The sequence below is a fragment of the Aotus nancymaae genome, unplaced genomic scaffold (genome assembly GCF_030222135.1).
Source record: "Aotus nancymaae isolate 86718 unplaced genomic scaffold, 86718_ANA_hifiasm-v0.15.2.pri h1tg000076l, whole genome shotgun sequence".
Classification (NCBI taxonomy): Eukaryota; Metazoa; Chordata; class Mammalia; order Primates; family Aotidae; genus Aotus; species Aotus nancymaae.
In genome coordinates this window covers 3,480,592-3,506,722 of record NW_026988491.1, presented here as the reverse complement: position 1 = coordinate 3,506,722, position 26,131 = coordinate 3,480,592, and the positions used below count along the sequence as shown (strand labels likewise).

The 26,131-nt window shown below is 36.1% G+C and overlaps 1 protein-coding gene across 2 annotated transcripts in view; it reads left to right on the top strand.

Moving 5' to 3' along the window:
* The first annotated feature begins 478 nt into the window (after positions 1 to 478).
* The window catches only part of TTC28 (tetratricopeptide repeat domain 28), a 655,746-nt gene continuing 630,093 nt past the window's right edge, over positions 479 to 26,131 (top strand). For both annotated transcript variants that reach the window (XM_021666147.2, XM_021666146.2), the window contains exon 1: positions 479 to 641. In XM_021666147.2, the coding sequence (XP_021521822.2) occupies positions 567 to 641 (75 nt within the window). In that variant the 5' untranslated portion in view covers positions 479 to 566. The remainder of the gene's footprint in view (positions 642 to 26,131) is intronic.

The window sequence follows — 26,131 nt, the reverse complement described above, 5'->3', positions numbered from 1 at the left end:
ATCTGGTAAGGGCATTAAGCTGCTTTTACTCATGGCAAAAGGCAAAGGGGAGCTGGCTTGTGCTTGCAGAGATCACATAGTGAGAGGAAGTAAGAGAGAGAGAGACCAATGGCAGGCCTCTTAAGAACTGGCTTTCTTGAGAACTAATAGAGTAAGAATTCACTCACCCTCAAGGGAGGGCATTAATCTGTTCATGAGTGATTTACTCCTATGACCTAAATACCTCCCATTAGGCTCCACCTCCAATGTTGGGGATCAGATTTTAATATGCAATTTGGAGGGGACAGACATCCAAATCTTAGCAGATGGGGAACCCTTCTGGACTATCTGAACTTTGTCTGATAAAGTTTCTTTGTTTGTAGATTCCTCTCTTTGATGCTAACACTATTGGTCAGAGAAGTCCTGATGGACCGGTACTGAGCAAAGCTGAATTTGTTGAGAAAGTTCGTCAGAGTAATCAGGCCTGTCATGATGGAGATTTCCACACAGCTATTGTTCTGTATAATGAAGCCCTGGCTGCTGACCCTCAGAACTGCATCTTATACAGCAATAGATCTGCAGCCTACATGAAAATCCAGCAGTATGACAAGGCACTGGATGATGCAATCAAAGCTCGACTTCTCAATCCCAAATGGCCAAAGGTAGAGATTTTATTTATTTTCACAGAATATTTTGTGATGACTTATTACTTTAATATAACATTTTATTGATTTAGTGCACTTATTAATATTTTAATAATCTGTACTTCAGCAAAATATAAAATTACTTCCTTGAGCTGATAAGGCTTCCTTTTTTTTTTTTTGGTAGTGTGCTTTCCATCTGCAAATTTAATTCTTTTCCTGCATGTGTGAGATTTAAATTTTTTTTCTCTGTGCTTCTTGATAAGTAAGTTACATTTTAGTTCTTTATATAGACTTTGGAACATCTCTTTTTGAATGAATATTTTAGATGAAATATGATGATGTTTCTTCCCTTCAATTTAAAATAATTGTATTCTCTGTCAATGACTGTTTATTTTCGGAATGGTATTTAATCAGGGAAATTTCTGTTTTTTCTAATAAAGCACTGTAATTATCTGTAGTCTCTTGAATGGTGCAAGGCTTAAGATATTATCTTTGTTTTTTATTATATATTATTTATTTTCAGTGTGCCTACTCCTAGCCTAACCCCTAGTTTCTTTTAGAAACAATTTCTTTTCTTTTTGTTTTTTTTTTTAGACAGTGTCTTACTCTGTCACCCAGGCTGGAGTATAGTGGTACAATCTTGACTCACTGCAATCTCTGTCTCCTGAGTAGCTGGGACTACAGATATATGCCACCATGCCTAGCTAATTTTTGTATTTTTTGTAGAAGTGGGATTTCACCATATTGCCCAGGCTGTTCTCGAACTCCTCCGCTCAAGCGGCTCTACCACCTTGGCCTCCCAAAGTGGTGGGATTACAGATGTGTCACCTTGCCCCGCAGAAACAATTTCTTAAGAGGCACCTGAAGCATAGAGGGTGGGGTATAGGAGAGGGATGAAATGGGGGAGTGTAGATTCAAGGATATAAAGTTGCAGATATACAGGATGAATAATTCTAGAGAGATCAAATGTACCACATGAGCACTATAGTTAATGATACTGTATTGTATTAGGGATAATTGCTAAGATAGTAGATTTTAGGTTCTCTTATAACACAAACACACACACAAAAGGGATACTATGTGAGATGATCAATATATTAATTTGATTGACTGTAATAATTATTTCACTGTGTATAAGTAAACAAAAACATCACGTTGTATACCTTAAATATATACAATGAAAAAAGATGTAACTGAAGTATTTGTGATATTTTCCATAGAACTGCAAAACCATTTGATCCCATTCTTGACTTTCTGTTGGGTTAACAAAGGTTAATGGATATTTCCTAGAGATTTAAAATAGTTTCCTAATGTCTTATTAATAATATACTGTAGGGCTGGGCATAGTGGATCATGCCTATAATCCCAGCACTTTGAGAGGCTGAGGTGTGAGGATCCCTTGAGCCCACAAATTTGAGGCCAGACTAGACAACACAGTGAGACCTCGTCTCTACAGAAAATACAAAAATTAGCCAGGTATGGTGGCATTGTACCTGTATCTCCAGCTACGTGGGAGGCTAAGGTGAGAAGATCACTTGAGCCTGGGAGGTAGAGGCTGTAGTGAACTATGATTGCATCACCACACTCTGGTCTGGGCAACAGAATGAGACCTTGTCTCAAATAATAATAATAAAAGTCATAGTACTTTATCCTTTGACTCTGGTAGGTCTTTTTGGCCTCATTTAATGGAATTTCTATTATTGCTGCTGCCTTGTGAATGGTTTACTATTCTGTACTTCCCTAAAGGATTACTTAAAAAAAAAAAAAGAAGACATGCAGCCAGATAAAGGATTACTTTTGTAGCCATAATCACTCTAAATGAGACAAAAATTGTTGAGAAAAACTGTATATGGGCCAGGCGAGGTGGCTCATGCCTGTAATCCCAGCACTTTGGGAAGCTGAGGCAGGCAGATCATCTGAGGTCAGGAGTTTGAGACCAGCCTGGTCAACATGGTGAAACCCCATTTCTACTAAAAATACAAAAATTAGCTGGGTGTGGTGGCGGTCGCCTGTAATCTCAGCTACTTGGGAGGTTGAGGCTAGAAAATTGCTTGAACCCAGGAGGTGAAGGTTGCAGTTAGCTGAGATCGTGCCACTTAACTTCAGCCTGGGCAACAAGAGTGAAGAGTCTCAAAAAAAAAAAATAAATAAATAAATAAATAAAAGAAATAGAAAAATTTTATATGATACCATTTGTGAACTAGAATGCTGTTTTCAAAGAATAAACGTAGGTTCACATTCCTGTTCCTCCACTAATGACAATATGCTTTTGAGCATTCTCTTAACCTCTCTGAAGTTAAGATAAATGGGAATAATAATACCTGTCTTGGAAGATTGTTGCTTAAAGATTAGAGATAATTTACTTGTACATAGAAGATGTTTGGTAAGTAATAGTTATGATTGTGACATTTTTACTGAAGATTTGAATTAGGTCATTCTTGCAAGGTTTTGCATATATATCTGCCTCTGTCTCTCTGTCTCTTTAAACCTATGATTGATGCAGTGATCCTTATAAATATAGACAGCTTAATTTTCAAATTAAGTATCAATTCTTGTCCTTTTTGGATTCACTTATCTTGTGTTTTTCCTATATTTGTGAACACCTTTAAACTTTTATCTTTTTCGTTTTTCTGTATCATTTCTACTTCTTCCTGGCACTGCTTGTGACCCAAAAAATGGCTTTTTAAAAGTGTACTTTTATGATTTTAGACAAAAAAATCAGCCTTTTAGGATAATTTATATTATTGGTTTCTGATTTTTTTTTCCTCACAGTAAGTGAAGTTATTGTATAGTTCAATTTGCATTAATATTTTAGTTCTATATTTGGCTTTAAGCAAACCTAATTTAGGAACATTTAGAATTATATAAAATATAGAATCATAATTGAAATGACAAAAGGTTATTTTGATGTAGTATGATAATGAAATTAATTCATAAAGAAATGTTTACTACTGCACAAGAATGTTTCCTTTTATAAAAACTAGATTCTATATTTATTTTTCTAGGAATATATACTTTTTAGGTAAAAGAAGATTCACTTACACTTTCTTTTTTTTCTTTTCTTTTTTTTTTTTGAGATAGAGTCTCACTCTGTTGCCCAGGCTAGAGTGTAGTGGCATGATTCTCCTGCCTCAGCCTCCTGAGTAGCTTTGATTACAGGCATGTGCCATCACACCTGGATAATTTTTGCATTTTTAGTAGAGACGGGGTTTCACCATATTGGTCAGGCTGGTCTTGAACTCCTGACCTTGTGATCCGCCCGTCTCAGCCTCCCAAAGTACTGGCGTGAGCCACTGTATGGCCTTCACTTACACTTTCTTGTCATAAATATATCTCTGGTGAAATTTTGTTAATTCCTTTTTAATTTTTGCTTTTCTACTCTGACTTTTTAATAATACTTTGCTTTTCTAAAGGCTTTCTCTGAAATATTATTTTTGTCTAGTCTGATGTGTGAAAAGCTACCTTCCAATTTCTATCTTTTTCCGTATTAATTTTTTATGTAAAGATCTAAAGGCTCTAGAGACTAGATAGAGAATCTTTTATACATTTCTGTTTTATCTGAATGAAAAAATGATTTTGATGTGATATGTTCTGTAAAAGAGGTGTGAACAGAGTACTATGGGAACCCATACAAGCAGTGAGTTCAGTCTGTGATACCTTATCTCCAGCAGTGTGCTAGATGTTTTCTCTTTGGTTGGTAATATCTTTATGTTTCTTCTTTTTATGTCCTATTTAAGAAATCTTTGTCTTACCCAAGGTTACAAAGATTTTCTTCTAGAATTTTTATATTTTTTGCCTTTAGGTCTATGATTTATTTTGAGTTAATTTTTGGTATTGTGTGAGACAAGAGTCAAAGTTAATTTTTTCCCATATAATGATGACCATAATTCACCAATATCTGTTTTAAAGATTATCCTTTCCGCATTGAATTATCTTGGCACCTCTGTCACAAACCATTTGATCATTAAGTATGGAGTTATTGCTAGATTATCTATTTTATTTTTATTTTTTTACAGCAAAACTATGATCAGGTAGATTCTTTATTTTATTGCCCTGATCTGTATATATATCTCAATGCCTTAACCATAATGCCTTAATTACTATAGATGTATAGAAAGGCTGACTTTTTTTTTCTAAGTTGTTTTGGCTATTCTATGCTTTTGCATTTCTCTGTAAGTTGTAGAATCAGCTTATCAATTTCTTCAAAAAAAAAAAAAAAAAACCTTCTGGAAATTAATGGGTTTGTACTGAATTAGAACAATTTGGAGAGAATTGCCTTCTCAGTGTTATTGAGTCTTTCAACCCATGAACATGGTATATTCCTCCATTTACTTAGGCCTTCTTTTATTCCCTTTGCAACTTTTTGTAGTTTTCAGTGTTCATATCTTGCATGTTTTTTGCCAAATTTGTTCCTAAGTATTTTGGTTTTTGATACTATTATAAATGGATTAACTTTATTTTCTAACTTTCCATTGAGAATCTATAAAACACAATTTTTTGTACTTTGTGTCATGTGACTCTGTTAAATTTGCTTTTAATTTCTAGTAGGATTTTTGCAGATTGATGATGTCTGCAGGTAATCACAGTTCTGCTTTTTCCTTTCTTTTGTGTATGCCTTTTCTTTCTTTTTCTTCATTTTTTGCTCTATTGCACTGGTTAGCATATCCAGTACAATGTTGAGTAGAAGTCATGGGAGTGAACTTCCTTTACTCATTCCTGATCTTTGTGGGAAAGCATTGAGCTTCACATTGTTGAGCATGATGCCCTTAATCAGGTGGAGGATATTCCCTTTAATTTCTGTTATGAGTAGGTGTCAAATTTTGTCTGTTTTTTCTTCATCTATTGAAATTATGATTTTTTTCCTCAGCTAGTCTGTTAATAAGGTAAAGTAAATTGATTTATTTTGGGATATTAAATCAACTAAATCAACTTTGGGATTAATGGGGGTAAATACCAGGTCATCATTATGTATTATTCTTTTTATATATTGTTGGAAATGCTTTGCTAGAATTTTGTTAAGAATTTTTACATCCAAGTTTATGAGAGATAGTGATCTGTAGCCTTTTGTTTTTCTCATGATGTCTTTGGTTTTGGTATCAGAGTGATTCTATTCTTAAGTAATGAGTTGTAAAGTGTTCTCTCTGTATTTTCTGAAAAAATTTGTGTAGGATTGGCATTATTTCTTCCTTAAGTATTGGATTGAATTCACCAGTCCAGCCATCTTTATCTGTACTTTTCTTTGTTGGAATGTTTTAATTATGAATTCAATTTCTTTGATTGATGTAGGGCTATTCAAATTTTCTAATTCATTTTGGATCAGTTTTGGTAATTGTTTCTTTCAAATAATTTTTTATTTAATCTAGATTGTCAACTTTATTGGCATAAAGTTGTTAATATTCCCTTATCCTTTTTAATATCTGAAGAATCCATAGTGATGTTCTTTTTTTCAATTCTTAATATTGTTAATCTGCTATTTTCTGGTTATTCTACCTAGAGATTTACCAATTCCATTCATCCTTCTAAATAATGAGTTATTAGTGTCATTGATTTTCTATATTGTAGTACATTTTATTTTTCACTGATTTCTGCTGTTTATTATTTCCTTCTTTCTACTTATTTTGCATTTATTTTGCTCTTTCTTTTCATTTTGTAAGAAGAGAACATAGGCCATTGACTTTAGATCTTTTTCTTTTTAAAATATAAGCATTTAAAGCTGAATATTTCTCTTCAAGTACTGTTTTTGCTGCATCTTATAAATTCTAACATGTATTTCCATTATTATTCAGTTCCGTATTTTCCAGTTTTCCTTGTCAGTACATAGTTGATCCATGGATTATTTAGAAGTTTGTTGTTTAATATCCAAATATTTGTGTTTTTTTAGTTACCTAATTATTGTTGATTTCTAATTTAATTTGATTATAGTCAAAAACATAATCTTTATGATATTAATGCTTTTAAATTTTCTGAGGTTTGTTTTAGCATGTGGTTTATCCTGGGGAATATACAATGAACACTTGGAAAGAACATGTATTCTCTAGTTTTGAGGTGTAGTTCTGTAGATATCAGTGAAGTCCAGATGCTTAATCTTGTTGCTTATATCTTCTCTGTCTTTGCTGACTTTTTTGTCTTGTTATTCTGTGAGTTGCTGGAATGAAGAAATTAAAATCTTGAATTGAGATTTTAGAATTGACTATCCCTTTAATATCGTCAAGTTTTGCTTCATATATATTAAAACTCTTTTTTTTTGAGATAGAGTTTTGCTCTCGTTGTCCGGGCTGGAGTGCAATGGCATGATCTCGGCTCACCGCAATCTCCGCCTCCCTGGTTCAAGCAATTCTCCTGCCTTAGCCTCCCAAGTAGCTGGTACACAGGCGTGTGCCACCATACCTGGCTAATTTTTGTATTTTTAGTAGAGATGGGGTTTCACCATGTTGGCCAGGCTGGTCTCAAACTCCTGACCTCAGGTGATCTGCCCACCTCAGCCTCCCAAAGTGCTGGGATTACAGGTGTGAGCCACTGCATCTGGCCAAAACTCTATTATTATATACACATATTATATCTTCTTTATAAACTGATCCTTTTATCGTTCTGCAACGTATCTCTTTATCTGTGGTAGTAAATTTTGTGTTATAAACTATTTTGTCTGAGCTGGGTGAGGTGGTGCATGCCTGTAGTCACAGCTCCTTGGAAGGCTGAGGCAGGAGGATTCTTTGAGCTGAGGAGTGTAGCCTGGATAACATAGTGAGATTATGTCTTTTAAAAAAATATCTATTTTGGGCTGGGCATGGTAGCTCATGCCTGTAATCCCCGCACTTTGGGAGATCGAGGCGGGTGCATCATGAAGTTACGTGTTCGAGGTTAGCCTGGCCAACATGGTGAAACCTTGTCTCTACTAAAAATACAAAAATTAGCTGGGCGTGGTGGAGGGCGCCTGTAATCCTAGCTTCTCGGGAGGCTGAGGCAGGAGAATTGCTTGAACTCGGGAGTGGGGGGTTGCGGTGAGCCAATTGGCACCATTGCACTCCAGCCTGGGCAGCAAGAGCAAAACTTCGTCTCAAAAAAAAATGTATTTTGTCTGATATTAATATAGGTTGTCCAGCCTTTTCTACTTACTCTTTGCATTATATATCTTCTGTTTATATATTTTTATCCTTTCTGTGCCTTTACATTTAAAATTCATCTTTTTTGTATGACATATAGTTGTGTCTTGCTTTTTAAATTAAGTTTGTCAATTTCTGCCAAAATTGGATTTTTTGTTCATTTATTTTTAATGCAATTATTAATGCTGTTAACTTTACATCTACCATTTTATTATTTCTTTTTAAATTGTCCTTTCTGTTTTTGTCCCTCTGTTACTCTTTTCATGCTGTTTATTGGTTTATTTGAATACTTTCTAAAGTTGATTTTTTTTCTCTTGAGACAGTTTTCGATTCTTGATGTTAGACAGGTAATTATCTTGGTTAGACTAGAACTGCAAACTCCACTTTTTAAGTGGCAGTTGTGGTCTCAGTTCAGATATTTTGTCTTTTGTTGAATTACTTTGAAATTTGTTCCATACGTGCGACTCGGGGGTTAGCCAAAGATGTGGGTAGACAGAATATGAGTATTTTTTTTTTCTGATTCTTTTCTTTCTGGAACCTTCTTCCCCCCTTGTCCAGAGGCTGTGGTTTTCTGACCTTCAGTGTTCTAGTTTCCCCAATCTAGAAGACTATTTTTCTACCAATATTTCTGTACTATTGCTTAGCATTCTTACAGTACCTGACCCTTACACCTTGAAAATGGGAACTCACTTTACAGCTCTCTCCCTCCAAAATCTGCCTGCTTCTCTTCACTCTTTAGTACTTTCAGGTAGCTTTTAAAGATATTATATCTAGACGTTACAGTTGTTTTCTGGGTTGGGGTGAGTCCAGCAGAATCTTGCCCAGTCACTACTGGAAGTAAAAGTGATACATTTTCAGTGATTTAATGATTCTCCTGATGTTTTGAGTTATCTCACTAGGGTCATTGCTTCCAGTTAGCTAGTCTCATACATTTCAATATTTATCTTACTTCATTTTCATTCTTTGCATCAAATTGGTAAATAATTCCTTCATACTCTTTCTTTTTCTTTTCTTTCTGTTTTTTAAGAGAAAATCTCGCTCTGTTACCCAGGCTGGAGTGCAGTGGTGCCATCATAGCTCACAGCAGCCTTGAACTCCTGGGTTCAGGTGATCCTCCCACCTTAGCCTCCTGAGTAGCTGGGACTACAGGTGTGTGCCACCATACCTAGCTATTTTTTAAAAAACTTTTTTTTTTTTTTTTTTAATAGAGATAGGGTCTTGCTATGTTGCCCAGTCTAATCTCAAACTCCTGGGGTCAAATGATCCTCCTGCCTTGGTCTCCCCAAGGGGCCCAGCCTTTTTCTTAAATGTATTTCATATGTATCTTATACAGTTTATTTCTGTTAGCACCAACCTGATAATAGAGCCAATATTATAGTTCAGGTTTTTATAGTTTCATTCTTACTTTGTTGTGATAACCTTTTATTGTAACATTGTTCTTGTTCAAAATCTTTTGTTGCTCAATATTGTCAGTTGGATTGATAGTCAAGATTCTGCTCAAGTGGTCACATTTCTTCTTTTATGGGGGACTTCAAGAAGTTTGTGGAAAATGGGAATTAAAAAATAAACAAAAAATACAAACTTTATTTCTCACCATAAGTTTAATAATGTTGAAGACACTTTTGTAAGCAGTGATACCAGACATTTAGTCTATCCTTAAAGAACTAAGCATCCTGGAATGTAACTATGTCAAAGCAGTCTTTTCTGCGTTGTCAACTAAAGAAAAATGGGTTCCTTTTAAATATTTATTATTATTATTATTATTTATTTTTTAAAAGACGGGGTTGCACCATGTTGATCAGGCTGGTCTTGAACTCCCAACCTCAGGTGATCCGCCCGCCTTGGCCTCCAAAGTGCTTGGATTACAGGCATGAGCCACCACGCCCGGCCCCCTTTAAATATTTTTTTAAGGTTAAGAAACAGAAAGAAGTCAGAAGGAGTCAAATCAGTACTTTAAGGTAAATGCCTAATAATTTCCAACTGTAACTCTTGAGAAATTTCTCTGTTTTGATGAGAGGAATGAGCAGGAGCATTGTCATGGTGGAGGACTCTGTGAAGCTTTTTCAGGCATTTTTCTGCTAAAGCTTTGGCTAACTTTCTCAAAACACTCATAATAAGCAAATGTTATTGATCTTTGGCCCTGTAGAAAGTCAGCAGGCACAACGTCCTGAGCATCCTTAAGAACTGTTGTCATGACCTTTGCTCTTCACTGCTCTGCTTTTGCTTTGACTGGACCACTTCTACTTTTTGGTAGCCATTGCTTTGATCGTGCTGTCTTCAGGATCACACTGGTAAAGCCATGTTTCATCTCTGGTTATACTTCTTCAAAGAACTGCTTTAGGATCTCTATCCTACTTGTTTAAAATTTCTGTTGAAATCTCTGCTTTTGCCTGTAGCTGATCTGGTGCAACAGTTTTGGAACTTGCTGAGTGCAAAGTTTGCTCAACTTTAATTTTTCGGTTAGAATTATGTAAGCTGAACCAATTGAACTGTCTGTGATGTTGGCTATTGTTTCTCCTGCTAGTTGTTGATCCTCTTCAATTAGAGCAGGAATAAGATTTTTTTTTTCATTGTAAATTGATGCAGATGATCTGCTGCTGTGGACCTTATCTTCAAGGTGGTCTTGATCCTTCTTAAAATAAGTTATCTGTTTTAAACTGTTGATTTCTTTGGGCATGGTCTCCATAAATTTTTTGTAAAGCATCTATTATTTTACCATTTTTCCACCCCTCGCTTTACCATAAATTTGATGTTTATTTTGCTTTGATTTGCTTTGCTTTGAGTTTAGCAGAATTTATATTGCTCTGATAGGGACTGTTTCCAAACTAATGTTTTATCCTTCAAAGTGCCTCAAACTAGATCCTGTTCAGACATGTTAATAACAAGTTAGTTTGAGTTTATTTTGATGCAGAAATTTTTTGAAATCCATGCATAGTTTTTTCAGAATACACACTTTCCATGAGCTTTTTGAAGACCCTTTGTATTTCTTACTATTCTGCTGACAAACATGCTCTTCTTTTCCTTTTTTTTTTTTCTTCCTCCTTGTTCTTGTCAGTTGATGTACAGTGGTAACTGAAATTTAAATTGTGTTGTTAGGGCACTGGTGTTATTTAACTGTGATAACTGAAATTCATGTATATTGGCATAATATACATGTGAAGTGAGGTCTGCTAGTACTTTGGAGTTCGATCTAGGTTTTTTCCTCCTTATTAGATGAAGTCTTTGACAGGTTACTATACCTCCCTAAGCTGCAGTTTTTCCATTTGTATCTGGGATAACATAACATACCTTGAAGTATAGTAGTCAGGATTAAATAAAATGTTAGGCACTTAGCAAGAGTTTTTTATATATAAGTTATTTAATACATCATAGTTATTAATGTGATGGTCATCATGATGATGTTAATAATCACCCTATATTTATATATACATGTTTTTTAGTAAAACTACTCAGTTCTCTTTTGAGCATTTTTCTTTCCCTTATAATCTCAGTAATCTTCTGAATCCTCAAAATTCCTATTGATTAGCTTTTCAAGTTTTTAAATGTGTCGATTCCAAAATGGATAAAATGTTCTGTTGAGATATTTCTGTTGCAGCAGGAAAAGGAAGAATTATTTTTCACCACATATCTAGACTATATATGCTTGTGAATGGCTTATCAGATCCTATTAATATAGGATCCTATAAATATAGCTCGCTTTTTAATATGTGTGATATATTTTCTTTATTTCTCTTCAAAAAACATAGATTAGGCACTTACTATAAGCAAGAACAATTTTGTTACTGTCTTCTCTGTTAATGATATTCAGCTGATTTTTTTTTCTTCTTGTTAATTTGGCATTTTGACCTTTTTTCATTGTTTCGATATCCTACCTCTTTGCTATGATATACATATATATTTTTGAGACAGTCTTGCTCTGTCACCCAGGCTGGAATGCAGTGGCACGATCTTGGCTCACTGCAACCTTTGCTTCCAGGTTCAAACGATTCTCCTGCCACAGCCTCCTGAGTAGGTGGGATTACAGGCATGCGCTACCACACCTGGCTAATTTTTGTGTTTTTAGTAACGACAGCGTTTCACCATGTTGGCCAGGCTGGTCTGAAACTTCTGACCTCAGGTGATACACCTGCCTCAGCCTCCCAAAGTGTTGGTATTACAGGCGTGAGCTGTCGTGCCGGCCTAATTTTTTTTTAGATGTATTTTTGGTTTGCACTTGTGTCCACTAACTTTTGCTCTATAACAGATCACTCCAAAACTTAGTGGCTTAAAACAACAACCATTTATTAAGCTCAAGTTTTTGTAGGTTAGCTGAAGTGGCTCTTCTGGACTTGGCTGACTCAACTGATCTCTGTTGGTCTTTCTCACATGTTTGAGGTAAACTAGAAGTTTGGCTGGTGATTGGAATATCTAGGACAGTCTCACATTTCTGGCAGTTGGTGTGCTTTTGGCCAGGAAAACAGTGACCATTGGGCTATGTGTCTCTCATCATCCAGCAGATTTTGCTGGGCTTCTTTGCATGGCAGTTGTTGAATTCCAAGAACTGTAAGAGAATGCAAACACAATTGCATAGCACTATTAAAGTCTGTTTGAACTACTTTTGTTATTCTCCCATTGGGCAAAGTAATTCATATGGCCAAGCCCAAAGCAGAAGAGGAAGAATTTGTGACTATTGTTATAATTCACCTCATTGTTCTTTGTCATATTATATGCATATTATGGTACCTATTCATGTACCTTCATTTGTAGAACATATCATATCCCCTCCTTTATTTCTTTTCTTGAGATAGGGTCGCACTTTGTCAGCCAGACTGGAGTGCAGTGGCGTAATCATGGCTCACTGCAGCCTGAAACTCCCAGACCCAAAGCATTTTCCCACCTTAGTCTCCAGAGTAACTGGCACTACAGTGTGTACTAATTGTTAGCACACAGGGCCACACCTGGCTAACTGTTAATTTTTTTTTTTTTTTTTTATAAAAACGGTCTCCCTGTGTTAGTTACCTAGGCTGGTCTTGAACTCTGGGGCCCAAGTAATCCTGTAATCTTCCTGCCTTGCCCCCTCAAAGTGCTGGGATTAACAGGTGTGAGCCACCAAGCCCTGTCTCATATCCCTTTTTATTTATATCTACTTTAATTTACTTTGGAATTTCCTTGAATCACATCTTTTCAGATAAGTCAGTTGTGAAGTAGTTATTATTTTAGTGTGAATAATGAGTTACAGAAATGGTTATGTTCTTCAAGGATATCTTCAAGAATATCATTGGAAAAGACCCCAAAGGAATGATGGATTTTCATATGGTATAACACTACATAGAGGAAGATTTCAAAGTGGGATTCTCCTGTTAATTTTAAAGCACATGATCAAAGTGGGACTCTCCTGTTAATTTTAAAGCACATTCTCTTTCTGCATGGATTTAAAGCTCTTCCCGTATTCTTGTTCATTGATTACACCTGATGACAGAATTCTCATTTTTTTTTTTTTTTTTAATTTTCTTAAGACAGGGTCTTTCTCTGTCACCCATGCTGGAGTGCAGTGGCATGATCACAGCTCACTGCAGCCTCTACATCCCAGGCTTAAGCAATCCTTCTGCCTCAGTCTCTCAAGTAGCTGGGACTACAGGCATGTGTCACCGTGGCTAATTTTTGTAATTTTTGTAGAGATGGGGTTTCACTGTGTTGCCCAAGCTGGTCTCATACTCTTGAACTTAAGCAATCCGCTGACCTTGGCCTCCCAAAGTGCTAGGATTACAGGCGTGAACCACTGTGTCTGTCTGTGATGACAGAATTCTATCATCAGGTATAATACCTGAATACAGAGTACTATACCTTATCTGTCACGTATTATACCTGATGACAGACTCACACTAAGAAAAAACATTTTAACATATCTTGACCTCATGTTTTCCTTTGGCTTACCTAGTATTATAATAGCAATAAAATACAATACCTCTTATCGAATGCTTATTATGTCAGGCTTGTTCAAATCCTTTTATTTGTGATGTCAATTTTATACTTAACAATAATCTTATGAGGTAGATACTATTTTTATCACTACTTTATAAAATAGAACATTTATACTTAGTGGGAGATTATATACTTGTCTAGGACATCTAGTTAGTAACTGAAGATTTGGACTTAAACCCAGGTTGATGTGATTCTAAAGACCTTGTCCTTAACTATGGTATTACACTACTTCCCTGGACAAAGGAGTCCATGATTTAAGGACTCAAGAATCCAGAATTCTCTTTCAAGTTCTAACACCAATAAGTCCAAATGATGTTGCAGAGACTATTCAATTTTAGTTTCCTATTATATAAGCCAGAATGTGAGATTGCAATTTACTGACTTTTTTCTCTGTCTATTCCAGTCTGGTTTTGAGCCCCTCTAGTGATTTTCTTATTAAGTATTTTTACATTCTGGAATTATTATTATTTTTTTAATTGATATGCTCCATTTGGTAAGACATTGCTCATGTTTTCCCTTAATTCCATAGTTTCCATTGAACACTTTTTTTTTTTTTTTTTTTGAGATGGAGTTTTGCTCTTGTTGCCTAGGCTCCAGTGCAATGGCGTGATCTCGGCTCACTGCAACCCCTGCATCCCCGCTTCAAGTGATTCTCACGTCTCAGCCTTCTGAGTAGCTGGGATTATAGGCACATGCCACCATGCCTGACTAATTTTTGTATTTTTAGTAGAGACAGGGTTTGATCATATTGGTCAGGCTGGTCTCCAACTCCTGACCTCAGGTGATCTGCCTGCCTTGGCTTCCCAAAGTGCTGGGATTATAGGCGTGAACCACCGCACCTGGCCTTAACATGTTTTTAATGGCTGATTTAGTATCTTTGTCTAGTAAGTCCAATATCTTGATTTCCTCATGGTCAGTTTCTGTTACTGCTTTTTTCCCCCAGTGTATGGACAGTACTTTCCTGTTTTTATTTGTGTCTCATCATTTTTTGTTGAAAACTGGACATTTTAGGTAATATAATGTGGCAACTTTAGAAATCAGATCTCCCTCTCTCCTAGAGTTTGTTGTTGTTATTGCCTTTTTTGTGTTAGTGACTTTCCTAAACTCTTTAAAATCTCCATTCTTTGTCATGTGTAGCTACGGAAGTCTGCTCAGTTAGCATAGTCCTCAGCTAAAGATTCGACAGGGATTCCTTAAATGCCTTGAACTACTACATTTCCCAGCCTTTGCTGAAGAGTTCCCTGTGTATGTTTGGGCACACCTTCAGCACTCTGGTAGTTTACAACTCTTAGCCTTCACTTCCCATTTGTATAGAACCTCAAGGACAAAAAAAAAAAAAAGAACCTCAAGGACAGCCAGATGAGAGATTAGGAGCTTGTTGGGTCCTTCTTGGGTATGCACACAGTACTGCACATTTTTAGATTCTCAGGGATATTTTGGAGTTTTAAAAGCCCCCTATAGACATCTCATTCTCTAGAATTTTCTTTTAAGGTTTTTCGTTAAATTTTTATTTACCCAGTATATATTGCTGCATCAGGCAGTTTGATGTTAAGCAGTTGCCACTGATTTTATTTGAGAGATGCCTTGTGAAGAGGGTTGCTCACACTGAGCTACCTCTGAGTTACGTCAAATATAGTTTTGTGAATGGAACTTCTCTAGGGAGCTGCCAGACAGGTCAAGTAATGGTAATTTTCTGGGGGTAGGGTATTTTTGAAGAGATCCAAACAATTCTGACCCCTCTTTGCTTCTAAGCTTCTTATTTCCATATCTATTGTGGTGAGAAGGCTGTGGGTTTTTAAGTTGATCACATAGGTGGGGAAAAAGGGATAGAAATAGTACAAGTTAAAAACCCCACAAAGCTTGCTACTTTAACTGACACTCAGCTGTTGGTACAATTTGTTGGTTAATTTCCAAAATCCTGAAAAAGTTGATTTTGACAAGTTCTGCTAGTGTTCTCATTGCTTTTGTGGAAGAACAGATTTTTGGAAGACTTTACTCTGCCATTTTGGAAGTGCTTTTCCACAGTTGAATTTATGGGAAAGTACAAACAACCACTGTGAAGGAAATGGAAAGTAGGAGAGTGAAAGCAAAAGCAGGGAGGCTAATGATGAAGTTAACTTGGACTAGAGTACTGGTGGTGGAAATGAAGAGAAGCTGAGGGATTTGGGATATGCTTGGTAAAGCGCTCAGTGAACTTGATGAGTGAAAGGCAGATCCTCATAACAATCATCTGTTATAGGTGGTGCTATCTGTATTTTAAAGGTAAAGTAAGATTCAGGGAAATTTAAGTAGTTTGCCCACAGTTACAGAGTAAGAAAAAAATTAGAATTAGAACCTCTATTTAATCTAACTCCAAATTGTCTTAACATCTTTACATTCTGTCTCATGACATTAAAATCAGTTATGAGTCAAACACTGTATTCAGAATAAATATTTTCAATAAAATTATCTTTTTTATATAATTATTTTGCATAATTTTAGTCTTGTTTTTAAGGAGATGAAAATTTAGTTTTTCAGCTTTGTGTAGACAGTTGGAATGATAATCAGGAAAGGGGATTTTTTTCATATGTAGGAAAGTGATGCTTTCTTTAAATTTAAGCAAAACTTTATATTCTAACAATGGGAGATAAAAAAATATATTTACTTCTACCCTTCTAAGTTCTCAGGTGAGGCCCCTGTAACAAATGAGATTAGCAAGATAAAAGCATTTAAGTGAATTTAATATAAGTTTTACATGACATGAGAGACTTTATAAGGAAAGGAAGACCCAAATAAATAGTTAAGCCTGAGCATTTTTATGCTAGGTTTGATAAGGAGTGGAAAATCGTGAAAAAATGTGACGAGACAATGTGGGTATAAGCTAGAGGTAATAAACTGGGGAGAAACTTATTAAGGCCCGTTTGGATTCTTCTCAGTATCCCTCTGTTTTCAGAGAGAAGGATATTCTTTTCCATCAGGTTTAAGGACAGTGTTAGTACCTGCTTCAGAGGAAGGTCAGAGAGTTCTTCCAGCACTTACCATTTCTCAAATTACTTCAGCTTAAAATATTTTATACACCTAGGCACCACATTTTGGAGTAGCTATCTGTCACTACCATATGCTAAATCTATCAAAGGCAATTGGCATTTCTTTTCATGTTACGTTCATTCCCAGAACAATTGTTATTACCTATTATCTTTGGCAATAAATGGTTCATTGTTATTACATAGTTTATTATTTTATATGCCTTAAAGACATGATTTTATGACAGGCTTATAATTTGCATTTGAATCTATGTTCAGGTCTTTTTGGTCAGTCTGTACATTGCATGTATATATATACACATATAAATTTTTTAAATTACAAAAGTAACTCAAAATTACTTTTGGAAAAATTTCAAACAATAAAAATTATATTCCCCTCTTGTCTTATTGCTCACTGTATTCCCCATTCCAGTCCCTAGAGTTAACTATTTTTATTCAGTTTAAATATTTTTTGAGACATTTTACAATATATCTGTAACTTTATACACATAAACACATGTACTCACGGACATACCCCTACATACTTCTTAAAGAAAAAGGATACTTAGAACAATTTAAAAATTGACAATTATCTATATTTATGGAGTACAATGTGATGTTTTGATCTGTGTATACATTATAGAAGGATTCAGTCAAGCTAATTAACACATACATTGCCTTACCAAATTTATTTATTTATTTTTGTGGTGATAACATTAAAAATCTATTTTAGCAGTTTTGAGTTATGCATTTTTATTAACTGTGACCACCATGCAGTTTAATAGACCACTAACATTTATTCCTCCAATCTAACTGAAACTTTATATCCTTATCAACATCTTCCTAAAATGAAATACTTTTTATTTTTTATTTATTTTTATTTTTATTTTTTATTGCATTTTAGGTTTTGGGGTACATGTGAAGAACATGCAAGATTGTTGCATAGGTGCACACATGGCAGTGTGATTTGCTGCCTTCCTCCCCCTCAGCCATATCTGGCATTTCTCCCCATGCTATCCCTTCCTAACTCCCCACCCCACGCTATCCCTACCCTATTTCCCCTGAGATACTTTTTAAATGTTAGATTTACAATGTGCTTATTTTTCTCTGGCAGTTTACACATAATTTAGTTTTAACAGCTTCATAATATTTCATATTAGGAATATACCAATTTAATGTTTTTTAGTTTTTACTTAAAAAGAAAATAAAAATCTGTAACATGAGATTAGCCCTCGTTTGGCGGTTCTAGTGGGGGAGTGCAGCTACTCCTATACCTTTCATCAAAGGACTGTCTTCCTCTGTGGGGGAAAATCATCCTCTTTTACTGAGTGTGCTGTTATAAGAGATGAGGTAAAAAAGTGATTGAAAAGTTTCAGTCTCTTCTTGGGTACATGTTAGAAGACACAAAGAAGTGTTTGTTTCTTTGTTCTTCAAGAAAAACTACAAACAGAAGTATATTTTCTAGCTGCCACCATTTGATTGGTAACTTTTCTATTTGGTATTGAAATGACTCTCTTAAGGCCACTGGTCATTGTTTATTTATTTATTTATACATTTAGTTTTTATTTTACTATTGTTGATCTAAGAGGAGAATTACAGTTTTTGCCAAAAGGAATTTTTCTCATAAATGTTAGCCTAAAGTGATGTTAGAATCCACAGCGTCTCCTTGGAAACCAGGCTTTCATGGTATAGAAACAACTACTTTAAAATGGATGCTGTGTCCTTAGGAAGTGATTCAGGAAGTCTGGCAAGAAGAGAAGTCATGCTATGAAGGAAATTCAGAAAGGAGCTCAATTATTTATGTTCTCAGGTTTGTCATAATTTGTTTTAAGAATGTTTCATTCCAATTACTAAGTTATAAACATATGTTAAGCAATAAATTTTATTTCCAACTCTCAGATAGTATGTGTATCACTAAGGAGTGTAGATGCATTTTTTTAAAGTGAAGTGAGAGTTCGTTGTCATGTATACTTGACAGTGACATTGATTAAATGTAGATACATGCTTTGTGTGTGATACATAAAATGTATTAGGGCACAATTTTTAAAGGAGTCTATTAGTCTTGTCTCCTGTAATAAAAATCTGGTAGCGTTTTTTTTGTTTGTTTGTTTTTGAGCCGGAGTCTTACTCTGTCACCCAGGCTGGCACAATCTCAGCTCATTGCAACCTCGGCCTCCCAGGTTCAAGTGAGTCTCTTGCCTCAGCCTCTCAAGTAGCTGGGATTACAGGTACCTGCCACCACACCTGGCTAATTTTTGTATTTTTAGTAGAGAAAAGGTTTTATCATGTTGGCCAGACTGGTGTCAAACTCCTGACCTCAGGTGATCTGCCTGCCCCGGCACCCCCAAACTGCTGGGATTACAGGCATAAGCCACCTCATCCTGCCAGCATTTTCTATCTTAATGAAAAGAGAAACTATCCCAGGAGTTTCCAAAGTCTTTTTATAGAAACATTTTTAATTATTCTCAGAAAAATATTTCAGATAAAAAGTTATGAAAGCTACTCCAGAAATACTGGTAAAGAAATAGGCTTTTTTGGGATGGGGGAAAAAAAAGGAAATAGTTTTTTTTTCTTTTTTTTTTTTTGAGATGGAGTCTTGCTCTGTCACCCAGGCTGAAGTGCAGTGGCCTGATCTTGGCTCACTGCAACCCCCGCCTCCTGGGTTCAAGCAATTCTCCTGCCTCAGCCTCCTGAGTAGCTGGGATTTTAGGTGCACACCACCACACCCAGCTAATTTTTATATTTTTAGTAGAGTTGGGGTTTTGCCATGTTGGCCAGACTGGTCTCAAACTCCTGACCTCAAGTGATCCGCCTGCCTTGGTCTCCCAAAGTGCTGGGATTACAGGTGTGAGCTGCCGCATCTGGCCAATAAATAGTTTTTTCAAAAACGTTTTTAAAGTGATAAGATAGATGACCAATATACTTAAGTAAAATTAGTCTCTTTTGGAAATTGAACTATTACTAATACTAAAATGGAAACATTCTTCTTATATTTTGTTATAGGAACACTTGAAGTCATTGAATAAATGTGGTCATTGGTTACATTTAGTGATTTTTTTCTTACAGGGATTTGCCAATATTTCAGAAGCATTATACTGTTTTCAGTTTTCAAGAGGACTATATATAATAAGACTATATACAATAAATAAGGATTGTTTTTACATTATCGTATTTAAAAAGCTACCTGTGGGCTAGGCATGGTGCTCACACTTGTAATCTTAGTGTTTTGGGAAGCTGAGGTGGAGAATTGCTTGAGGCCAGGAGTTCAAGACAAGTCTAGGCAACAAAGCCAGACCTCCATCTCTACAATAAATGACTAAAAAAAGAAATGAGCTGATATGGTGGTGTATACCTGTAGTCCCAGCTACTTGGGAGGCTGAGGCAGGAGGCTCAAATGCAGTGCATGATTGTGTCACTGCACTCTGGCATGGGCTACAGAGTGAGACCCTGTCTCAAAAAAAAAAAAAAAAATTACCTGTATATAACTTTCTAGAATGTTTATGTTATTACCTTCATTTGAATTCTCTGGAAAGAGTGCCTTTTAATTTAATTTAGTGGAAATATCATTTTTTTCTTTTTTCTCACATTTCTTTCCAAATGATGAAATATTATTTGTTGCTTTTAGAAGTCCAGTGAGGCTTTTAAGAACTAAAGTTAGAATCGCTCTGTGTATTTATTTGTTTAGTTAAGTTTTGAGATGTATTCTATTGCTAAAGCACGTCATTTTTTTTCTTCTTATTTTGAAATAATTTCTTGTGTTGATCAGTTTAGATGCTTCTTTTAAAATATACTTTATTGTCGGGCCGGGCGTAGTGGCTCATGCCTGTAATCCCAGCACTTTGGGAGGCCGAGGTGGGTGGATCACGAGGTCAAGAGATTGAGACCATCCTGGTCAACATGGTGAAACCCTGTCTCTACTAAAAATAAAAAAAATTAGCTGGGCATGGTGGCGCGTGCCTGTAATCCCAGCTACTCAGGAGGCTGAGGCAGGAGAAATGCCTGAACCCAGGAGGCGGAGGTTGCGGTGAGCCAAGATGGCGCCATTGCACTCCAGCCTGGGTAACAAGAGCGAAACTCCGTCTCAAAAAAAAAAAAAAAAAAAATATATATATATATATATATATATATATATATACTTTATTGTCAAAGCATTTAACATCTTATTTGTATATTTTTTAATTTTCACTTTTGAAATGTAAAATTTAGAGAAAAGTTGCAAGATTAGTACAAAGGACTTCTGTGTATCTTTTATCTAGATTCCCCAGTTGTTAACATTTTTTCATGTTTGGCCTATAATTTTTTTCTCTATTATTATTATTACTGTTATTTTCTGAATTATTTGAGAGTAAGTTGCAGACATGATGTTCGATCACTCCTAAATCCTTCAGTATGTATTGGGAACACTGATATAAAAACCACAGTGCCACCATTAAAGTTAGGACATTATCATTGATACAATACTGCTTTCCAAACCACAGACCCCTTTGAAATTTGAATGATTGCTCCAGTAATGTCCTTTATAGACACCCTTTCCTTTCTGGTCCAGGATCAATTTTTATCTGGCAAGAAGTATATTAGGAGTCTTTAGTTCAGATAGTTAAGCTGTAGTATCAGACCTGTACCAGGTGACCACATTACAGGCAACTTATTTGGGTGACTGGATTTTGACCACTCTTGGGTTCCTGATTATTATTTTCTTGATTGGTGCCTTGACCTTTGATCACTGTAATGATATATTCCATGTCCTTTCTTTTGGATTGTCAGCCTTTTCCCATAGTACCTAACCTGTAGTTCATTGCTGCTAGTCTGGACTGCTTGCCTGACTCTCTTGATCCTAGCATCCAGTCCATCTCTTGCTTTTGTTTCCTTAGGTTGTTAATATGTAAGGGATAACTAATATTTTTGTGCTTGTGTCTACCAGAGATCCTCGTGCCAGATATCTCTTTTTACAGGAAAAAGGCAGAATATATCAGAATAAGAGTTGGCATTCAGAGTAATTTCACACGTAACAGTCAGCATTAGTGCTATATAAAACTAAAGAGAGCTACATACCCGGGACTCACTTACACACACACACACACACACACACACACACACACTCTCTCTCTCTCTCTCTCTCTCACTCTCTCTCCCTCTTTCTCCCTCTCCTCTGTGTGTGTGTGTGTGTGTGTGTGTGTGTCTGTGTCTAGGGTATATTCTGCTGTGAATCTTGGGTTAGGCAGAATGTGCTTCTAAATTATTTTGGATTATGCCTGTTGCTATAGGCTCTATAATCTTACTATAGTCATCCCTCAGTATCTTAGGAGATTGGTTCCAGGACCTCCTATGGATACCAAAATCTGTGGATGCTCAAGTTCCCTATGGAAAATGAGGTCGTATTTGCATATAAACTACATCTGTCCTACAAACTACATCTGTCCTACAAACTTTGAATCATCTTTAGATTACTTATAATATTTAATACAATGTAAATGCTGTGTAAATAGTTGTTATACTGTATCATGTAGGGAATAATGACAAGAAAAGAGGTCTATATGTTCAGTACAATCACAATTAAAAAAAAATGTTTTTAGTCCACGGCTGGTTAAATCCACAGATGCAGAACCCATGGATATGGAGGGCTACTGTTGATACTCTTCTCAGGTGATCGCTTGTTATTTCATGAGGGAATGAACTAATGAAATCATGGCCTACCATTTGTAATCAGTTGGCAACTCTTGGAATAGAACATTATTGATAGAATATTCACTGCTCAAGAATTAAACAGCTGCTATAGTATGATATAGATTTGCATAAATTTCTAAACATTGTAGATCTATTTCCTGTAAGTTTATTATGATCATCAGGATTATAATAAACAAGTTTATTATAATTATTCAATGGGTAAGCTATAGTGATTTTTGAAAATAAATATTTTAAGAGTTGGTCTTCTTTCCAAATAGAAGATCTTCCAAGGAGAAGTTAACCTAAAAGTGGTATAAACTGAGTAAGAATCTATTTTTTCTTTTTCTTTTTCTTTTTTTTTTTTGAGACAAAGTCTCACTCTGTCGCCAGGCTGGAGTGCAGTGGCGCAGTGGCTTGATCTCGGCTCACTGCAGCCTCTGCCTCCTGGGTTCAAGCTGCTCTCCTGCTTCAGCTTCCTTAGTAGTTGGAACTACAGGCATGTGTTACCACACCCAGCTAATTTTTGTATTTTTAGTAGAGACAGGGTTTCACCATGTTGACCAGGATAGTCTTGATCTCTTGGCCTCATGATCCACCCGCCTCGGCCTCCCAAAGTGCTGGGATTACAGACCTGAGCCAATGTTCCTGGATTATAATTTTTCTTTTTCTTTTCTTTTTTTTTTTTTTTTGAGATGGAGTTTCGCTCGTTACCCAGGCTGGAGTGCAATGGCGCAATCTCGGCTCACCGCAACCTCCGCCTCCTGGGTTCAGGCAATTCTCCTGCCTCAACCTCCTGAGTAGCTGGGATTACAGGCACGCGCCACCATGCCCAGCTAATTTTTTGTATTAGTAGAGACGGGTTTTCACCATGTTGACCAGGATGGTCTCGATCTTTTGACCTCATGATCCACCCGCCTTGGCCTCCCAAAGTGCTGGGATTACAGGCGTGAGCCACCGCGCCCGGCCTTATAATTTTTCTCAATGATAAAATACTAATTTAGGTTTCAAGTCAATTTAGACATGGAATTTAGATATTAGAGAAGCAGTGATTTGATTTCTAGAAAGCATATTGAAAAAGGGAAATATTTTTAGTACAATCGGCCTTACGTACATGCAGGAAGAATCTTTTATAAATCCTTGTGACCATGTTTTAAGAGCTGCAAATTATATGGTAAAGTGCAATTTTCCTTTGGTTTCATGAAGAATTTTCCAGACTTGTGCGCCCTCTTGTGTTTAATTTATAGTTAAGACTTTTCTCGATTATGTGGCTTTTGGGAGTCTTGTGTAGGTTGATGGGTTGGTTGTTATATGTGTAGTCTCTGAAGATATTATAATTTTTTCAGTATAATGATAAATATTCAATACATATTATCCAATCTCTTTATTTTAACAATCTTACAGCTTCTTTGTAGAACTGCACAATTGGAAAGAACGTTAAGTGTTCAGCTGGTTCTGTTTTTACGTTTACTTTTGCATGCTCCGTATAAATTTTTATCGTATTTAATGCATGCATTCATTGAGATATATGTCCTTGAACATAAATTATTACTATTTTTAGTTTTATTTTTTGAAGCAAGGTCTTGCTTTGTTGCCCAGGCTGGAGTGCAGTGACATGATTACGGCTCACTGCAGCGTCAACCTCCTGGGCTCAAGCAGCCCCCTGACCTTAGCCTCCCAGGTAGCTGGGACTACAAGCATGTGTCACCATGCCCAGCTGGTTTTTTGTTTTTAAATTTTTTGTAGATACAGGGTTTCACTCTGTTCCCCAGGCTGGTCTTGAACTCCTGGATTCAAGCAACCCTCCTGCCTCAGCCTCCCAAAATGGCTGGGATTACAGATGTGAACCACCACGCTTCTCCCATAAATTATTTTTTAAAAGACTAAGCAACATGGTTTAATTATGCAATTATTTTATTTGAAGGTTCTATGGCAGTTGTAAGCTATGTTGGCTGATCAAACTGGTAAGTGCCTAGCATGTTGTAAATCTTCAATAAATATTTGTTGAAAGGAAGAATGGAAGGATTATGGCTGATGACTCCTATTTTTTTGTTGACTGAAAGAAATTAAATTAGTTGGATGGTTGTCAAATTTCTGGATTCTGAGGGAGAAATTTGTTACCCAGTAACAGCCAGAGTTGGTTACTCTGGTTGCAAAGAATCTGGGGAACGAATGACTTTTAACCTTTGGGTCAGTATATTATTGAAATAGGACCTTTGTACCTCATTGTACTTATAACTACTTTAAAGTTTCAATCTACAGCCTTCTTCTAATTGACAGGGTACTAGGGCTACCCTTATTTGGACTCTTCATGGGCTAAGTTACTTTTGTTGGAAAAATTATTTTTCCTAGAGATGGGGGTCTCGCTGTTTTGCCCAGGCTGGTCGTGAGCTCCTGGCCTCAAGAGATCTTCCTGCCTTGGCCTTCCAAAGTGCTGGGATTACAGGCATGAGGCGCCATGCCCAGCTTGCTTATGGACTAAATTGTTCTGATTTTGTGGACTCCATCATAATCAGATCAGCTTTGCTGAAGGTTCATGAGCCATTGTACCAAGCTGATTATAGACATTCAGCAAATGGTGTCGTGGCAGAGCATTTCTTTCACATGGGGGAGGGATTAAAAAGGTGATTCTAAAAAATAAGTTACCAAAGGTTCAGAATTTGATAATGCCTTAGCTGCTCACTAGATAATAACAAAACCCTCCTTCCTGCATTTGATTTGTGTAGGCAAAATATAGGCTAAATTATATAATTTAGAAGTAGGGATAAAGAACTTGCCATTTATGGCTATTCTTTTTCTTTAATCCTTACTAGTTGAAAGGATTTCATATGGCCTTTTGATTATATTCTCAAATTTAATAAAACCTACCTCTAAGGGGTGAGATGTAGTATTCTTCATGTAAATCCACATAATTTTATAGCTATATAGTGCTCAGAGAAGTAGTTTTGTTCTTGATTCTGGTGTGTGTTTGTCTTGTAAGAATCTTGCCTGTGCTTGTGCTATTGTAAATTTCATTGAACAAGCATTTCACTCACAGTTTCGTAATATACCACATCACTAATTCTCTAAAGATTTGCTGCTCTATATCATGAATAACTATACTTATAGTCTTGACTCCTTAATGTGATGGGAATAAAATGTACTCTCCTTTCATTCTTGTTATATGTAGTATGTAGATTTATATTTTGACTTCTTTTAACTTTGACTTCACCATTAGCAGATTTAAGAGAGTTTGTTTTCTATACCCCAAATGGATAGAGGACATTTTACTGCCTCCTTATATCCAGGATAATATATAAATCATTTGGCATAAATTGTTGCCATGTATGTAGTTGCTATTTACTAAATGTGTAACTATTCCTTGGTTAGAAGTAATGCATTTTAAAAATTTATCTTCAGGTAATTTACATCCATATAGTAGTGTTTATCTTTTTTTTTTTTTTTTTTTTTTTTGATATGGAGTCTTGCTCTGTTGCCCAGGCTGGAGTGCAGTGGTGAGATCTTTGGTCACTGCAACCTCCGCCTCCTGGATTCAAGCGATTCTCCTGCCTCAGCATCCTCAGTAGGTGGGCTTACAGGTGCGCACCATGATGCCTGGCTAATTTTTGTATTTTTAATAGAGATGGGATTTCACCATGTTGGTCAGGCTGATCTTGAACACTGGACTTTGTGATCTACCTGCCTTGGCCTCTCAAAGTGCTGGGATTACAGGTGTGAGCCACTGCACCTGGCCATGTTTATCACTTTTAAATTGCATTATATTTATTATTTCAGTTTTTCCATG